At 47.4% G+C, this 19,969-nt stretch overlaps 1 protein-coding gene across 2 annotated transcripts in view; it reads right to left on the reverse strand.

The window, feature by feature from the left end:
* The window catches only part of VPS13A (vacuolar protein sorting 13 homolog A), a 1,844,906-nt gene that overhangs the window by 1,640,189 nt on the left and 184,748 nt on the right, over window positions 1-19,969 (reverse strand). For both annotated transcript variants that reach the window (XM_069230089.1, XM_069230094.1), the window contains exon 7: window positions 14,577-14,636. In XM_069230089.1, the coding sequence (XP_069086190.1) occupies window positions 14,577-14,636 (60 nt within the window). The remainder of the gene's footprint in view (window positions 1-14,576; window positions 14,637-19,969) is intronic.

A 19,969-nucleotide genomic window follows, 5' to 3' on the forward strand; every position in this document is an offset into this window, starting at 1 on the left:
CCCCCCACACCCTCCAGTTTTTGCCTGATATCTAATGCTAACTTGGCTGAGTGTGTGCTGGGATCTTGCTAACCAGGCCCCAGCACCTGTGTTCTTTCCCTAAAAGTGTACCATTGTTCCACAATTGGCACACCACAGGCCCACAGCTAAGTCCCTTGTAAAAGGTACCAGTGGTACCAAGGGCCCTGTGACCAGGGAGGGTCCCCTAAGGGCTGTAGCATGTATTGTGTGACCCAAAGGGACCTCTCACCAAAAGCATGCACACTGCCAATGCAGCTTGTGTACGCTGGTCAGGAGAAAAAGGTAAAGTCAACATGGCATCCCCCTCAGTGGTCATCCCCACAAACCACTACATGTTGGTGCGTCGGTCCAAAGACCTCCTAGCTCTAAAAAGCCCTAGCCTCCAGCACTCTCCAGCTCAAAGAACAACGTCCACTCTGCAGTTCCTGCAACATGGGTATCCTTCTTTGCTGCGCTGCGGAGGCCTCCCTGTGACTCTCTGTGCCAGCTGCCAGAGGGTCCACCTGGGAGCTCGAACGATTCCTGCTGGCTCTCCTGCTTGCTGAGGGCTCGTCTTGACCTACCTGCAAAGGTTGGGTCTCTTGGACCTTGCTGGTCCCCACAAATCCTGCAATCTTTGTGCAACGCTTCCCTGCATTTGCCAAGGCTTGTTGATGGCCCTGCTGATCACTGACCCCTCTGCAATCCAATGACCAGCATGGGACACCTCGTAGACTCCAGGGGTCTTTCTGCATCGCCTGGACTCCACAGCTGCCCTTCTTCGACCACCGTCCAACAGGAAAGCATCTCCAAGAAGTGTGGGCATTGCTCTCCTGCACCACCTGGGCACCTCCGCGTGTTCTGGAATCTGTCCCCCTCTTTTTCCTTAGGTCCCCCTCTTCAGGAATCCACGCCTGGGTTCCACCCACCTGGTCCACTGGTCATGACAGCAGCTGGACAACGGAGGTCCCCACTGACTTAAACGGGAGGTTCTGACACAACATCATCCTTATGCACCTGGGCTCCCTGGTGTAGGTACTCCACTGTTCTGGGTATCCATGGGTGGGCGCACTATCTAACGTCCTTTGTCCCAACAGGCATCCTCGGGGTCCTCTGAGAAGGGCCCTAAATCCACAAAACTCCAACCGCGACTTCCCCCACGTTATCCAGTGGACACCTAACCCGGGGCTATACCTCGATGGGCACCTAAAGAAACCTACTAACTTAAATTGGGTGCTCCCTTGCTTCCTCAGTCTTAAGGGTCCTTGGGTGGTAGTCAGGCTTGGAAGTGAGTCTCGCATTCCATTTACTTAGTATATGGTCCCCCCTTCCCCAATAGGGGGACCTGTTATATGCCTGTACATACCTTTTCCTAAACATATTTTCAAATGATCATACTCACGGTTACAAGATATATCAAAGTTAGTTCTAGTGTGTGTGTTATAATAAATATAGAATATTTTTCTAACAATGGTGTGGTTCTTTCTTGTGTGATATATCACTATGTGGTGAACATCACTATGTGGTATTTCTAACAGTGTTACGCCCTCGTGGATAAGCCTCCACTGCTTGCCATCGCTACCCACTGAGAGCTCCGGTTATCTAGAACCTCGAACACTATCATTAAGGGTTGCCTGGACTCACTACAGGGTGCCTCATCTATAGGGGCACTCCATATACTGAGCCAGTCTACTACATACAGAGAACGACCCATCTGGAGATGGTCCTCTTCTACACTGCCCGACTTTTCTTTGCACCCACATAACCCACGAAGAGTTGACCATCTACCCAGAGCTCTTTGGTAAGATCAAGGTAGAAACTCTGCGGTCTTCTTGGGTTGAGGTGGTAGAGTTCCTCCTCTTCCTTAAAAGGATGAGGGGGGTGCATAAAAAGTAGGCAAGGTGATGGATTGGCCTACATGGAAGGGCCTGACAACTTTTTGCATAAAGGAAGCCCTGATACAAAGCACCATCTTGTCAGGGTGGAGGGAAGTGAAGGGTGGCTTCGAGGAAAGGGTCTGCAGCTCACTCACCCTGCGAGCAGAAATGATGGCCACAAGAAAGGCTGTTTTTAGAGTGAGAAGCCTGATCAGACAGTTATGAAGTGGCTTGAAAGGAGCACACAGAAAAGTAAGAACCAAGTTCAAATTTCATTTGGGCATTAAGAACAGCGAAGGAGGAAACATATGGGTAAGACCGTTCAAGAATCTACCAACAATAGGGAATTTAAACAAGGACAGCTGGTCAGGTAATCGCAGGAAAGCAGTGATAGCACACGAGTAACCCTTGAGGGTGCTAAAAGTCAGAGCCCTGCTGGGCTAGAGAAAGAATAAACAGGAGGACTTCAGATAGAGGGGCAGAGAGGAATCAACTGACTTGTGTGTGCACCATGCCACAAATTTGTTCCAACAACAGACATATACTATTTTGGTGGAAGGATGCCTGGCTGCCAAGATAACATTACAGACTTTGTGAGGAAGGTCAAAAGCTGTCAAATGCCACAGCTCAATCTCCACGCAAGAAGGCGGAGACTGGACAGGTTTGGGTGGAGAACTGTCCCCTGCTGCTGCGACAGAAGATCCCCTCGAAGGAACAGTCTGATCGGAGGATCGATAGCCATGCTCAATAGCTCTGTATACCAGACTCTTCATGCCCAGACCAGAGCCACAAGAGTGACTTGGGCTTGGGCTCGGTCGTTCTTGAACTTGTTGAGAACTCTGAGCAGAAGTGGTACTGGCAGAAAGGAGGCCTGAGTTCCACTTGAGACGAAAAGCGTCGCTAAGCAAGTGCCCCCTTTAAACTCAATACGCAAAATAGCTCCTCTGACTCCAGCTGGCCTGCCCTGACTTTCTTCCAAGGTTCAAGTCACTAGGAACTTGCTGGTCCTCAAAAACTTACAATCTTCCTTGAAACAAATATTTGCAGTTGCCAAGGCTTGTTGGTGGCCCTGCTGTCCACTGAGCCTCCTGCAATCCGGGGACCAACCTGGGACAGCGTGTGGGAGACTCCAGGATCTCTTACATCCCCTGGACTCAGCAACTAGATTTATTCTTCACCATCCTGCAGGAACTTCCCCTCCAAGAGAGTGAGCATTGCCATCCTGCCCCGCCTGGACATCCCCAAATGGTCTGGACACTTACCTTCTTCTTAAGGTGCTTCTGTCCGGAATCCACACTAGGGTTCTACCAACCTAGTTCTACGCAAAAGTAGCTGAACAACTGAGGCTTCCACTGAACCAACAAAGGTTTCCAAAGTCACTGCACCCCTATGCACAATGGTTCCCTGGTGTAGGTACTATAATCTTCAGGATATCCACAGGTGGAGGTACTATCCAACCTTCCTCGTGCCAACTGGCTTCCTTGGGGTCCACTGGGAAGGGTCCTGAATCTATAAAAATCCAACAGCGACGGTCGTGTGTTAGACTATAGGACACTAGGCTGGATAACTACGCTACATCCAGGCGCCTGTGGGATTTCTGGTACTTACCTCTGGTAATTTCTTACTCCCCCCAGTCCCTGGGATTCTAACACACTTACCTGGGTTGGGTAACTCCATTCTTATACCATTTTGTTTAGCATATGGTTTGGCCACCCCACAAGAATCCTATGTATTTCTATGCTTTTCCTGCTTGTTGTCAAGTGTATATTCTGTGTGTAGATATCTCCAAGTGAAGCAATACCAATGTTAGTATAGAAGTAGTGTTTTAATAAAGAATATTTTATTTTGCAACACCTGGTGTAGTTCTTTCTTGTAATTGGTTGTGTGGTATGACAAATGCTTTAGACCCCTCCTAGGATGCCTAAGCACTATGACTAAGGGCTGCCTGGACTAAGTATAGGGTGCTACACTATAGGTGTACACCATAAACTGAGCCAGCCTCCTACACTTGCCACATGTTGAACCACCAGGGAAATGACCTGATGTTCCAGCCGTGTCCAGAGGTACAGAGCATCAGATGCCTCTGATCTCTGCCTCTCCCGTGTGGCCGCCCCATCCCAGGAGTGAAGCATCTGTCACTACTATCAGATCTGTGGTTCAAAAGCCACCACGCAGATTTGTGCAGTTCCCTCTGAGATCTGGACCATGTCGGAAAGATTCACCTGATGCTGTGCCCACTGGACAACCTGCATATGCCATCTGGCATGTGTCACCTGCAGGATAGGGGCTGAAACATTGGTATCATAGCTTTATATCCTGGACTCGCCACTTGGGATGATAGGCCCGAAACTCCACTGTGTCCAGAACAGCTCCGGTAAAACTGAGCATCTTAGAGGGAGTCAGGTGTGACTTCAACATTATTTCAGTGAACCCCAGCAAATGCAGGAGGTCCGCCATAGTCTAGAGGTGGGAGACGACAGTCTGGGTTGAGCCTGCCATAAACAGCCAGTCATCAAGGTAAGGAGAAGGCTGAAACCCCTCACCTGCGCAGATGAGCTGAGACCACTGCCATCCCTTTGGTGAACACCAGACGGGAGCGCTGAAAAGGCCAAAGGGGAGCATGGTAAATTGAAAATGCTTGTGGCCTACCATGAAACACATGTAATGTCTGTGAGCAGGAAGGAAGGGAATATGGAAATATACATCCTGCAATTCCAACGTTACAATCCAGTCTCCTGGGAAGAGCACAGAAAGGACCTGAGCCAGTGTGAGCATTTTGAACTTCTCCTTCCTGAGGAAGAGATTGAGGGACCAAAGACCTAGGACAGGGCAGAAGCCCTTGTCCTTTTTGGGCACCAGAAAGTAGCGAGAATAACAACCACAACCTACTTCTGCCACAGGGACCCTCTCTATGGCTCCCTTGATCAAGAAAGCCATAACCTCCCTGTGGAGAAGTGCCAGGTGATCCTGCGTTAAGCTATCGTAGGATGGTGGGGTAGCCTCGAAGGGGAGGAAGGAGCCCTTTTAGGCTATTTGCAAAACCCACCTGTGTGACGTGATGGATTGCGAGCAGGGCAGGTGGTGACAAATCCTGCTTCCCAATGGTCCCTGATGGGGGAGCACCAGACTAGGAAGGTCTGGAGGAAGCAATGGGAGGGGCGGTGGACTGGGCAGAGTGTTGGCCTTCTGATCCACAAGGGCATTGTGTCCCATATTCCTGTAGAGGTTGTGCGCCCTATGTGGCGCAGCAGCTGGAGGGAAAAGGATGTGGTTGGGTGACCCTTATGTAGCCACAAAATGGGTGAAAAGCAGACTGAGGGGGACAAGGGGCAGCTGCGAAGCCCAAGGACCTGGTTTATAACCCAGGACTTCTTAAAGCGCTCGAGCAGTGACTGTGCTTTGTCTCTGAAGAGACAGGTGTCATTGAAGCTGTCTCTATATATAATGGACTAAAATGAAGTACACTGTGCAGAGAGTCTTGAGGATTCGCAATTGGTATTGCAGAGGCAAACGTATATATGACTAATGCTCTGCTTTGTGGTAGCGTGGGAGAGCAGTTAGGTTTATCAGAGGGTAATGCTAAGCATTTGTTGTACTCCGAGGCAATAAATGAGACTCACATTCAACAAATGAATCCAAGATCAATTTAGAAAAAAAAAAAAAAATGTATATATATGTTTTAAACCCAAGAACTTCGTAATCAGGTATGTCAAGTATAAAAACTTTGCAGTTTCAAAAATCAACAGTGGAATATTTCAGTTCAGCCATGTTAACCTATGGGAGGAAAACACAAATGCAGTTTTGCAGGTAAGTACACGACTTACAAATCCACTCCTGGGGTTTTAGGCCAACACCAGGAAAGGCTCAAATCAGTTCCAAGAGTAAACCCACAGAGGCACAGAAGCGGCCAGGAGCAGAGGTCAAACTCAGAGTCGGGTGCCCAATGTTAACTAATAGAAAGTGGAGGTGAATGAAGATGTCCTGCTCACAGGTGAGTACTGTTATGTCAGGGATCGTTGTCCTGGGGTTGAGTGAAGAACAGGGGGGGGGGGGGGGGGGGGGGGCGCACAAAGTGGCATGAAACGTACACTCTGTGACACAGGGGCCGCCGGGTGCAGAGTGCCAACACAGCATTGGGTGCCCAATGTTAACCAAGGGAGACTGGGGGCAATCAAAGTTGTGCTGCTCATAGGTGAGTAAAGCGGTGTCACTTCCTTTGGTAAGTGAGCATAACCCTAACCCCTAGTGGCCTAATTCCTTCCTAACAAGATGGAGGAACTTAGAATTTAGTGTTCACTTCAGCTCGTCTGCCTTAGAGGTGGGACTGGCATGAAGTGCGCACTCCTCCCAATTTAACTGATGGTCCCACCAGTCCGTCTGCCGAAAGTGGGATCAGCAACTGGGGGTCGGCCTTCTCTACCATTTGGAGAGGCCTGGGTCGCATTATAAAGGCAGCAACGCCTTTGAAGCTCCCAGCCCTGGAATGTCCATCCTGTCTAGACGATGTGTTAGCACCTCTGCCCAAAGCAAGACTTTGTGCTGAGCTCTCAGGGGTGTTGGCTCTCCCTTCAGGGGTCCAGAACTGGCTGCACTGTTTTGAGAAGTCAGTGTCCACACTAGGAGTTGGTAGGTTTTCAAGGGTGTTATAAATGGGGTCTCTAGTTGGCAGAGGTATATACCCTTGTCCAAGTAGGACCACAATCCTAGTCAGGCTAAGTCACAACACAATCCCAAATATCCTGTGCCCACCCCACCCTCTGGTAGCTTGGCACTGAACAGTCAGGCTTAACTTAGAAGGCAAGGTTTAAAGTATTGATGCAATAAATCATACAGTAACAGTGAAAACACAACAAAAATACACCACAAAGGTTTAGAAAAATAGATATTTATCTGAATAAAATAAGGTGAACACGACCAAGATCCAATAAGCACAAGTTGAATTATCACTTTTAAAAGGTTTAAAAGTGTCAATCCTTAGAAATCAATAGTTGTTTCTTTGTAACCCACAGTACCTGGGATGCGTAAAATATAACACATGGAGACCGTAGAGCAGGAAATGCGTGGAAAAATAAGGTGCTGCATCAGATTTTCCAGCACAGCACAGACGATGTGTTGTTTTTTTCCACAGTGCAAAGGGTTGCTTTGTTTTTCAAAAGCGCAGTCTTGGTTCCTCATCGCGATACAGGGATATTTTAACACCCAAGGAAGATGCTTTAAAATCCTTGACACGCTGGTAGAAGGAGCAGGTGCTGCACGATCTAGTAGGCCATGCGTCTAATTTTCCGTCTGGGAGTTGGTGCTGTGTTCCGGTCGATGCAGGCTTTACGTCTATTTCTGCAGGCTTTGCCTCGACTTTCGACACATGAGGATTTTCTTGAAGAGGTGAAGTCTTTGTTAGCCCTGAGATTTCAGAAACAGGAGGCAAGCTCAATCCAAGCCCTTGGAGAGCACTTCAGGAGGAAGGCAGAGTCCTTCCAGCAGAGTCAGAGGCCAGCAGGGGAATAAGCAGGACAGCAGTCCTTCTCAGCAAAGCAGTTCAGATGAATCCTTTGGGCAGCCAGGCAGTTCCTCTGATAGAGTGTAGGTGTAGGAGCAGAAGTGTGTGATTTGGTGGAGTCAGAGACCTAGTTTATATACCCAAAAATGTATTTGAAGTGGGGGAAACTTCAAATCGTGGTTTTGAAGTGCACAAGTTCCCCTTGCAGCCCAGTCCTGTCGGCCAAGATTGTTCTTGGGGTTATCAGTCCTTTGTGTGAGGGCAGGCCTCGGACCTTTGAAAGTAAGAGGGAGCCCCTTCACCCTTCCTGCCCAAGGAGTCCCATTCAGTATGCAGATGTGACTGAGTGTCCTGTGTTTATGGCTGTCTGGGTGGAATGAAAAGGGGAGCTGCCAACCAGCAGAGACAATATGTGGATTTGAGACAGGCTGCAAGGCACAGATGGCAGTAAGTACAAAGAAATGCTCACTTTCTAAAAGAAGCATTTCTAAAATAAAAATATTAAATCAAACTTCATCAGTAAGCAGGATTTTCTATTACCATTCTGGCAATACTAAGCATGACAGGGCCACTCCTTCCAGATTAGAATCTGCCACTCAAAGGTATATGAGGGCAGTTCCAATGTTAGTCTATGACAGAAGGAGGCCTCACAGCAGTGGAAAACGAATTTATATGTTTTTCACTACCAGGACATGTAAGACATATACGTCCAGGTCCTGCCCTTTACCTACATAGCACCCTGCCCTATTGGTTATCTAGGGCCTTACCTTAGGAGTGACATATATGAAGAGAAGGGGGGAGAGTAAGGCTTGGCAAGTAATCTTAAATGCCAAGTTGAAGTGGCAGTGAGACTGTACACACAGGCCTTGCAATGGCAGGCCTGAGACATGGTTAAAGGGCTACTTATGTGGTTGGCACAATCAGTGCTGCAGGCTCACTTGTAGCATTGAATTTACAGACCCTGTGCACATCTAGTGCACATTACTAGGGACTTGCAAGTAAATTAAATATGCTAATTGGGTATGAGCCAATGTTACCATGTTTTTAGGGAGAGAGCACATTAGCATTGGGTGGCAATAGTGTCCAGAGTCCTAAAGCCAGCAAAAAATGCAGTCAGAAAAAGAATAAGGAAGGAAAATAAATTGGGGTGACCCTTCAGAAAGGCCATTTTCCAACAAGGGGGCACCTCCAAGGTGCCCTCTGAGTGCAGGTATTAAATCATCCATCACTGGATTCAGAGAGGGTTTATTAATACAAGATGTTGGCTACCAAACATCCCTATCTTCAGTAAATCCATCATGTAGCTGGGAAACTCGTAATGAGCAGTGTCCAGCAAATGTACTTATAATGGCTTCCTCGCTCACTTACTATGTCTGAGAATCAACAAAGACATAGCAGGGGCATATCTGCTCATGCAGGTATGCCCTCACATGTAATATATTACACCCAGCCTTTAGGGCTGTAAGGCCTGCTAGAGGGGTGACTTACATATATGGCATGCAGTGTAAAGGGGACAGGGCACACAGGCTGTATGTCATGTTGTGTTTTCGTACTGCACCAAAACACACAACTGTGAAAGCAGCATGGTGCACCCTTAGTGAGAAGGTCCCTGAGGGTGGCACAATTTGTGTTTCAGCCCTCAGGAGCCTTCCTTTAGTACACCATACCATAGGTACCAGGGATACCATTTACTAAGGGACTTGTAGTGGTAGGTAAAATGTTGCCAATTGGGAAAAATGACAGTGCAGTTTGGAGGAAAGAGATCTGGCACTGGGGACCTGTTTAGCATTGACCCAGTGTACTTGCAGTCGAAATTGCACCAGATACCAGGCAGAAAGTGAAGGGTGACCATTTCAAAAGAGGCACTCTCATACAGAAAGGCATGTCCATAAGCACAGCTTTGCCCTCACTCGAAAAGCCAGACGTCCTCAACCAAGCGCGGCTCCTCAAGGCCACTGTTGATGCAACCGATCTACCTAGTTTGCCGGTCGTATCCAGTCCACACAGTATTGTGAACTTGGCTGCGTCTCTCCCATCAGCAATGGCTTAGTAGAGTATGGCCCGGGCCTCCTCAGCGTCCTGTGGCAGCATCTGTGCAAACACGTCCCATAAAGTATAAGGGCCCAGGAGGCATGCAGTGTTCATAGACCACAATGCCAGACTGGAGGAAGAAAACATCTACAGAAGCCTATCCAGTCTTGCCGATTCCCTATCCTGGGGTGTGGAAGGGAAAGTGCCTGGGTAAGTAGAGGCTTGGATAACCAAGCTCTTGGGGTTGGGTGTTGAGTTAGGCATTCGTCTATGGCTGCTGGCAAATGTCCTATGAACAGGAGCCCTTGAGCTGGGTTTGGACCAGGTCCCCTGCAGGACATCGGAGAGGGCATCATTAAAAGGCAAAAGGGGTTCTGAAGAGGAATCCCGGGGTTGAAGCACCTCAATCAGGAGTTTAGTCCTGACTGCCACAGAAGGCAGCTCGAGACCCACGACCTCGGCCATCCTCCTCACCACCATGGAAAAAGACGCTCCCTCCTCCGTAGCCACGGTAGTGGGAGAAAGCATGTAACCATCAGGGTAAGTATCCAGATCACTGGCTTCAACTAGGTCCACAGCCCAGTCCATGGAGTCATCAAGGTGGTATTCTAAAGGGTCCACTGACCCCCTTCAAACTCCCACCGTAGCCATAAGAATGAGGGTCAGGATCTGACCTAGAGAGGAAGGTACCCACCTAATTAGGAATTGGTGTTGCGCGATGCCGGTACAGCTCGGTGTCGGAGTGGGGAATGCGTATGGGATCATTGGCAACCATGGGCCTGGGTGGCATCAAGAGCATAGACGTCTGAACTATCGTCTGGGAAGATCGAGGTGGCACAACTGATGCCGGTTCAGCTCCAGAAGCGGATCTCTGGGTGCCCTCCAGAACCAAGGCTAAAGCTACCAGTAGAGAACCAGAGGGCTCTGACTGTCCAAAGATGATGCGCATGGCCTCGTAAAACTCATGTAATTGGGCAGGGGTAGCTCCAGCTCCCAGAAACTCTGGGAGACAAGGAGCCTACCCAGAAGTAGGCTTTGCAGACGCAGGCATAGAGAAACAGATGCTCCTTTCCCCATGTCACATCAGCCTACCAACGGGGCGAAGACTGAGAATGCTTGCTCTTCTTTGACTTTTTCTTGTGCTTACCCAAACATCCTGAGGAATTGGAGTGGGATGACACAGAGTGTGAGCTCTGCAAGCAGTCTCGGGACCTTCCTCTCAAAGGAAAGCGATGCGAAGCCAAGCACTGGCCCGCTAGTAGCTTCAGGGACTGCTCTCATGTTCATGGCATGGCACCCTAGGGACAACTTTGGGTCGTGGTCGCGCTCCCAAACACCAGAGACACACAAGGTGCGGATCAGTCACAGTTATCATCCGGTGACAGGAGTCGCAAGGCCTGAATCCAGACTTCTCTGACAACATCTCGACACACCAGAATTTAAAAAAATCTTCAACAAAAGTCGAAAAGTCCAGTCAAAATGAGACTCTAGGGGTAGCTCTTCTTCAGATATGCACGTAGGCTGTCACAGAAAGGAAAGAGTTGATGTCAACACGCCGGGGTGGCGCCTATGTAGGTCCGTGGCATATCTGGCGAGCACGATGTCTACGACAGATGCGGAGCCGACCGACGCCACCTGAAAGCGCACAGGGGAACTGCTCAAGAAAAATCTCTGGATCCAGACTGACGCCTGGGGGAAGTTCTAAGTTAAGGAATCTGCAACTCGAATTCACTATCAGATTTTTATTGTCAATGACCTCTACCCTGTTGCACCGGTGAACATATTTGTTCCACTTTGCACCACTGCAGTTTCACATGCTTGTTCTTGCTTCCCTCTGGACCTACATGCTTCTCTGTGAGAAACCCGGATGTCTGAATTTTAAGTCACCAGGAGCTAGGCTGCCAGTTATGGCTGGCTGGCTCCTGGTGGCAGACCGGTTTCTCCTACACTGTCAGCAGTCTTGTGAGAGTGGTAGCTTGAATATTTCTCCCTGTGAAATATCCACTAGGTCTGAGAATTAAATCTGAAATACACATACCCATTGTGGTGCTACTAAGATCAGCGTCATAGGTAATTGGCTGCACTTGTTTTTCACTAGTGGTTATCAGAGGAATTGGGGGAACAGCAAATGCAAATTTCCCTGAACAGCCTTACAAGGACAGGTTTCCTAACATTTTGATTTTTCTGAGGTTGCACACAGGCCTAGGTCTGCTGTGCCATATTTGTGAAATACCTTTAGCAGTACCTGCTGTTTCAGTGTCCTTTCGTTTAAGTCACTTGTTTGCCTACTAGTCTGTCCTCCTCTACCTTTTGTACGCCTGGCAGATGTACGGCTATCAGGGTTATGGGTCTCTGTATGATTCACTTCCATATGTCCTGCAACAGTATTAACAGTGCATATGACCTCGCCCTTCCCTGCTGAGGAAGAACACCAGAGTTGTGTTGTCTGCCTAGATACGGCTTTCCTTTGCCTAGGTGTAAAAGGTTTTTAAAGCCAGGAACACTGTTTGAGTTCCACCATATTTATGCTTTACATCCTAAATCGAGCTTAACTGGCCCTGAAGTTCAGGTTTCCTTTGTGTGCCACCTACCCTATGTGGGATGCATCTGTGGTAATGAGGGGATGAAGGAGTTGGTAATTAGAAGGGTCTGACCAGGGTAATGGTTTCATTTTCCAACACTGTATATCCCTCTGTGCTCTGTGTTTAACAACAACTAGGTCCTCCCAACGGTCTGTGACCATTTATTCTGTGTCCCTCTTGGATCGGCTCATGTGTAATCAGGCATATGGAAAGACTGGTACACAAGACCCCATCATGCTTGTTAATTACTGTCCTCACTGTCAAAGACTGTCCCTTTTGGTAGAATATAGTGTTGCACCTGGAAACACTTTCTTGCTGAGGGATTGGGGATGAGTTTATTGATTTATGGTGAACATAAGCTTGTGGAGTGTCTGAATGTTTTTCTGGTATTGGGCTTTCAATATCGTCTTTAGAAATCAGTCATTCAGCTAGGGTATACATGTATCCGTTTTTCCTTAAGTGTGCAGTTACTGTTGCCAAACACTTTGTGAAGATCCTGGATGCAGACTTTATCCCAGAGGGTAGTACCTTGAACTGATAATGTACCTTGTCTACAATAATTCTGAGGACCTTGTTCTGTTTGGGGTTTATCAGTATGTGAAGGTAGATGTCCTTGAGGTCTACAGTAGCTATGTAGTCCCAATTTGTTCGTAACAGTATAACCTCTTTCAGTGTGATCACTTTGAACAGCTGCATCTTGGTGTATTTGTTTAGTAGTCTGAGTTCTAATACTGATTGTAAGGATTGAACTGGTTTTGGTTCTATGAAGTCCCTGGAGTACACCTGCTGTTGAGCTCCCTTTTGAAGGCCTTTTCTACAGTTTGCTTTAACTGAAGTTAGTTTACTTCTTGCTGCAGGTGAGGTAATCATTCCTAAGTGGTACTCTTTGCTTTCGCTGGCACTGGAGGTGATTTTCTGGGCAATATGAATCAATATCCAACTTTTATAATGTTCAGTAGCCAATTGCCTGAGGTGATTGCCCCTTATCTGTGGTGGAATCACCCTATTTCGCCCATTACTGGTGTTGTGTTTTGGGAACGCTGCTCAAGGGGTTCACTTTGCTGTTTCTGTGCCTTTTGAGATCAGTAGTCTTCCCCTTGCTCTGTAGCAAAACGGCTGTTTCACTTCCACTGCAGCGTTGCAACATGTGTGCCACCTGGTTTAATGAAGGACATCTGGGAGGTGTTTGGCTGGAAAACACCCCTGCCAATTGTTGTTGGTGTGGTCACTTGCTTAAATACACCCCGAAGCTACATGGTTCAAATTGCCTTCACTGTTTCATGGTCTTTTTTAGGGTTGAGCGCAAAGCGCTCTGTCACTGCTGTAATCTCTCTACTGGCTTTTAGCCACGCCCACCTCACCCTCATCAGTTTGGTTGGTTTGAGGGCTTGCCTTTTAAATTCACTTCATTTCATTAGTGGAAGGCATGCATACGTCATGCCTTTTTTGGTGTTTAGCCCTCCTCATGCGCACCGGGCAACTACTGAAAACATTCGAGGCTCTGTGTTTTCCGTATGGTTTCTGGAATATTGTTTTCTGTTCCTATGCAGTGCGATCTCGTTGGGCAGTAGTTTAGTGCTTTGCATCACATCGACCCTGTTACGTGGATAATTGCATTTTTGCAAATAATACGTTTGACTGCGAGCGAACTTCTGTTTTACTTTTTAGAAATGTCCAGTTCGGAATTTACAATGCAAATAGCTCGTACTCGAGCAAACGCAAGACCCACTGCATTGCAAATGCTTGTTTTATCTGTTGCAGCACCTCTTTCACTGCAGGGCCGAACAGATGACCCCTTGCAAAGGGCAGATTTATGACTGACACTTGTACTTCCAGCTTGAACCTTAGTGTCGTGCACATCTGCCTCCTCAGTGTCTGCTGCCTCCCGTGGACTATTTGTGGCAGGTGTCTGAAATAATCTTGCCCTCAAGAATTAACGTCTTTGTCCTCTTTCTGTGTTGCTCTGGGAGGTGCTGTATCAATTTTTCTAACTCCTTCCATGTTGGTTTCGATAACTTGCAGACCCAGCAGCAGAAAAAAAAGAACATTAGGATGACAATCACGCAAGGGCTTTCTGGAGCACACATCCGAGGCCATATAAGGAGAAACATACCACTAAATGGTGCTCAGTGACGACCATGCACAGAAAAACAAGCACTACAGAAAAGATAATTCACGACTCAACCAATAGATGACAGAATTATGCACAGCACCTGAATCCAGAAAGGATTCACACTGTAAAACAGTAATGCGCCTGCTTCTGAATTCAAAGGCTAAGCAGAATTTTCTGCTTCTGGACCATAAGGTAAAGGTGTAAACAAGTTTGGAACTAGAAAGATGACCAACTGAGTGTAGCATGTTCACTCCCACAGCACAGAATGTATTATACCACCAAGCGCAATGAGGAAGTGGCAGCTAACACATGACCTTACCAACCAGTGTTAGACCCTTTCCCACCCCACCTCTGAGGTAACATCGTTTTATGGATACTTAACTGTAACTTACAATTTTTTTTTTATCATGATGGCATTCCCTAAACTATTATATAAAAGAAACTAGGTCAATCTGTAAATACGAAGACTAAAATACCTGCAGACTGAGATTCTGAAGTGAGACTCCAAAGGATAATGGACAGTCATGATTTGTGATCTAAAAACAAGAGAAAAAAATATGAAATGCGTTCAGAATATGGAATATGTGCATCGTGCAAAGCCTGCTTAACAAATAAAAAGCAACAGCAACAATGTTCAAACATTATGTATCATGTTTTACATTTATTTGAACCTGAAGGACGGAAGGCACCATATTTGTAGTTTAGAGTAAGGAATAAATAAAGTTAGCCCCACACTGAAGGTCTATTTGTTTCATTTTGCTATGGACACACATTGTTATGTTTCATAATCTTATATGCTCTCTGTTATATGTTGTCTGTTATAAATTAGAGGCCTTTGCATAGCATTCATTCTGCCTCTGCACTGGTAGGGCCTTTCAGCATGCATGCTTGGGCTGGGCTGACATTTTAGCATATGCAGAGCAAGAAGCGTGTGTAGGAAAGTACCATCTTGCCTGGCATGTTACCCCCATACTTCACTGTATGTATGTTTTAGTCCATGTGTCACTGGGACCCTGCCAGGCAGGGCCCCAGTGCTCATAGTAAGTGCCCTGTATGTGTTCCCTGTGTGATGCCTAACTGTCTCACTGAGGCTCTGCTAACCAGAACCTCAGTGGTTATGCTCTCTCTGCTTTCCAAATTTGTCACTAACAGGCTAGTGACTAAATTTACCAATTCACATTGGCATACTGTTACACCCATTTAATTCCCTTGTATATGGTACTGAGGTACCCAGGGTATTGGGGTTCCAGGAGATCCCTATGGGCTGCAGCATTTCTTTTGCCACCCACAGGGAGCTCTGACAATTCTTACACAGGCCTGCCACTGCAGCCTGCGTGAAATAACATCCACGTTATTTCACAGCCATTTACCACTGCACATTAGTAACTTATAAGTCACCTATATGTCTAACCTACACCTGGTGAAGGTTGGGTGCAAAGTTACTTAGTGTGGGGGCACCCTGGCACTAGTCAGGGCAAATTCCCCAGACTTTGTGAGTGCGGGGACACCATTACACACGTGCACTATACATAGGTCACTACCTATGTATAGCATCACAATGGTAACTCCGAACATGGCCATGTAACATGTCTAAGATCATGGAATTGTCACCCCAATACCACTCTGGTATTGGGGGACAATTCCATGATCCCCCGGGTCTCTAGCATAGAACCCGGGTACTGCCAAACTGCCTTTCCGGGGTCTCCACTGCAGCTGCTGCTGCCAACCCCTCAGACAGGTTTCTGCCCTCCTGGGGTCCAGGCAGCCCTGGCCCAGGAAGGCAGAAAAAAGGATTTTCTCTGAGCGAGGGTGTTACACCCTCTCCCTTTGGAAATAGGTGTGAGGGCTGGGGAGGAGTAGCCTCCCCCAGCCTCTGGAAATGCTTTGATGGGCACAGATGGTGCCCATCTCTGCATAAGCCAGTCTACACCATTTCAGGGATCCCCCAGCACTGCTCTGGCGCGAAACTGGACAAAGGAAACGGGAGTGACCACTCCCCTGACCAGTACCTCCCTGGGGAGGTGCCCAGAGCTCCTCCAGTGTGTCCCAGACCTCTGCCATCTTGGAAACAGAGGTGTTAGGGGCACACTGGACTGCTCTGAGTGGCCAGTGCCAGCAGGTGACGTCAGAGGCTCCTTCTGATAGGCTCTTACCTCTCTTGGCAGCCAATCCTCCTTACTTGGTAGCCAAACCTCCTTTTCTGGCTATTTACGGTCTCTGCTTTGGGGAATTCTTCAGATAACGAATGCAAGAGCTCACCAGAGTTCCTCTGCATCTCCCTCTTCACCTTCTACCAAGGATCGACCGCTGACTGCTCCAGGACGCCTGCAAAACCGAAACAAAATAACAAGACGACTACCAGCAACATTGTAGCGCTTAATCCTGTCGGCTTTCTCGACTGTTTCCAGGTGGTGCATGCTCTGAGGGTAGCCTGCCTTCACCCTGCACCAGAAGCTCTGAAGAAATCTCCCGTGGGTCGACGGAATCTTCCCCCTGCTAACGCAGGGACCAGAAGACTGCATCACTGGTCCTCTGGGTCCCCTCTCATCCTGACGAGCGTGGTCCCTGGAACACAGCAACTCTGTCCAAGTGACTCCCACAGCCCAGTGACTCTTCAGTCCAAGTTTGGTGGAGGTAAGTCCTTGCCTCCCCACGCTAGACTGCAAAGCTGTGTACCGCGTGATTTACAGCTGCTCCGGCTCCTGTGCACTCTTCCAGGATTTCCTTTGTGCACATCCTAGCCTGGGTCCCCAGCACTCCGTCCTGCAGTGCACAACCTTCTGAGTTGTCCTCTGACGTCGTGGGACCCCCTTTTGTAACTTAGCGTGGACTCTGGTTCACTCTTCTTCTAAGTGCCTGTTGGGGTACTTCTGCGGGTGCTGCCTGCTTCTGCAAGGGCTCTCTGAGTTGCTGAGCGCCCCCTCTGTCTCCTCCTCCAAAAGACGACATCCTGGTCCTTCCTGGTCTTCAGCAGCATCCAAAAACCTCTACTGCGACCCTTGCAGCTAGCAAGACTTGTTTACGGTATTTCTGCATGGGAACACCTCTGCAAGCTTCATCGCGATGTGGGACATCTGTATTCCAAAGGAAAAGTTCCTAGTCCTCTTCTTTCTTGCAGAACTCCAAGCTTCTTCCAACCGGAGGCAGCTTCCTTGCACCTTCATCCGGGGTTTCCTGGGCTCCTGCCCCCCTGGACAATGTCGCGACTATTGGACTTGGTCCCCTTGCCTTGCAGGTCCTCAGGTCCGGAAATCTGTTGTCAGTGCACTGCTGGTGTTTGTTCTTCCTGTAGAATCCCCCTATCACAACTATTGTGCTCTCTGGGGGTAGTAGGTGCACTTTACTCTTACTTTTCAGGGTCTTGGGGTGGGGTATTTTTCTAACCCTCGCCGTTTTCTAACAGTCCCAGCGACCCTCTACAAGCTCACATAGGTCTGGGGTCCATTCGTGGTTCGCATTCCACTTTTGGAGTATATGGTTTGTGTTGCCCCTATACCTATGTTCTCCTATTGCAACCTATTGTAATTCTACACTGTTTGCATTCCTTTTCTTGCTATTACTTACCTAATTTTGGTTTGTGTACATATAACTTGTGAATATTACTTACCTTCTTACTGAGGGTACTCACTGAGATACTTTTGCCATATTGTCATGAAATGAAAATGTCACTTACCCAGTGTACATCTGTTCGTGGCATCAGTCGCTGAAGATTCACATGTTGTGCATAGCCCGCCATCTGGTGTTGGGTCGGAGTGTTACAAGTTGTTTTTCTTCGAAGAAGTCTTTCGAGTCACGGGACCGAGGGACTCCTCCTCCTTGTCTCCATTGCGCATGGGCGTCGACTCCATCTTCGATTGTTTTCCCCGCAGAGGGTGAGGTAGGAGTTGTGTTGTAGTAATAGTGCCCATGCAATGGAGTGAATAAGTATGTACCTATTTAAGGTTTAAATAATATATTTACAAATGTACAAAGCTTAAGCTAACTTCCGAACGGCTACAGGCTCCCGGGGAGGCGGTGGGCACATGTGAATCTTCAGCGACTGATGCCACGAACAGATGTACACTGGGTAAGTGACATTTTCAGTTCGATGGCATCTGTCGCTGTAGATACACATGTTGTGCATAGACTAGTAAGCAGTTATCTCCCCAAAAGCGGTGGCTCAGCCTGTAGGAGTGGAAGTAGTTTGAAATAAGGTTCTTAACACGGCTTGACCTACTGTGGCTTGTTGTGCGGATAGCACGTCTACACAGTAGTGCTTGGTGAACGTGTGAGGCGTAGACCATGTGGCTGCCTTACATATTTCGTGCATTGGAATATTTCCTAGAAAGGCCATGGTAGCGCCTTTCTTTCTGGTTGAGTGTGCCCTTGGTGTAATGGGCAGCTGTCTTTTTGCTTTAAGGTAGCAGATTTGGATGCACTTAACTATTCATCTGGCTATACCTTGTTTTGATATTGGGTTTCCTGCATGAGGTTTTTGGAATGCAATAAATAGTTGTTTAGTCTTTCTGATGTCTTTTGTTCTGTCAATGTAGTACATTAGTGCTCTTTTGACATCTAATGTATGTAGTGCCCTCTCAGCTACGGAGTCTGGCTGTGGGAAGAACACTGGTAGTTCTACAGTTTGATTTAGGTGGAACGGTGAAATAACCTTTGGTAAAAATTTAGGATTGGTCCTTAGGACTACCTTATTTTTGTGTATTTGGATAAAAGGTTCTTGTATTGTAAACGCTTGAATTTCGCTTACTCTCCGTAGAGATGTGATGGCGATGAGAAATGCAACTTTCCAGGTTAGGAACTGTATTGCGCAAGAGTGCATGGGTTCAGAAGGTGGACCCATGAGTCTTGTTAAGACAACATTGAGGTTCCATGAAGGAACGGGTGGTGTCCTTGGTGGTATAATTCTTTTAAGGCCTTCCATAAATGCTTTAATGACCGGTATCCTAAATAGTGAAGTTGAATAGGTAATCTGCAGGTATGCAGATATTGCCGCAAGGTGTATTTTAATGGAAGAGAAAGCTAGGTTTGATTTTTGTAAGTGTAGCAAGTAACCCACTACATCCTTTGGAGATGCGTGTAATGGTTGGATTTGATTATGATGGCAGTAGCAAACAAACCTTTTCCATTTGCTTGCATAGCAGTGCTTAGTAGATGGTCTTCTAGCTTGCTTTATGACTTCCATACATTCTTGTGTAAGGTCTAAGTGTCCGAATTCTAGGATTTCAGGAGCCAGATTGCTAGATTGAGCGATGCTGGATCTGGATGCCTGATCTGTTGTTTGTGTTGTGTTAACAGATCTGGCCAGTTGGGCAATTTGATGTGGGGTACTACTGATAGGTCTAGCAGTGTTGTGTACCAGGGTTGCCTTGCCCATGTTGGTGCTATCAGTATGAGTTTGAGTTTGTTTTGACTCAATTTGTTTACTAGATATGGAAGGAGAGGGGGAAAAGCGTATGCAAATATCCCTGACCAGTTTATCCATAGGGCATTGCCTTGGGACTGCCTGTGTGGGTATCTGGATGCGAAGTTTTGGCATTTTGCGTTCTCTTTTGTTGCAAATAGGTCTATTTGAGGTGTTCCCCAGAGTTTGAAGTAAGTGTTTAGAATTTGGGGGTGAATTTCCCATTCGTGGACTTGTTGGTGATCTCGAGAGAGATTGTCTGCAAGTTGATTCTGGATCCCTGGAATAAACTGTGCTATTAGGCGAACGTGGTTGTGAATTGCCCATCGCCATATCTTTTGTGCTAGAAGGCTCAGCTGCGTTGAGTGTGTCCCCCCCTGTTTGTTTAGATAATACATTGTTGTCATGTTGTCTGTTTTGACAAGAATGTATTTGTGAGTTATGATTGGTTGGAATACTTTTAGTGCTTGA

Source organism: Pleurodeles waltl, chromosome 1_1 (assembly GCF_031143425.1).
Source record: "Pleurodeles waltl isolate 20211129_DDA chromosome 1_1, aPleWal1.hap1.20221129, whole genome shotgun sequence".
NCBI classification, from domain to species: Eukaryota; Metazoa; Chordata; class Amphibia; order Caudata; family Salamandridae; genus Pleurodeles; species Pleurodeles waltl.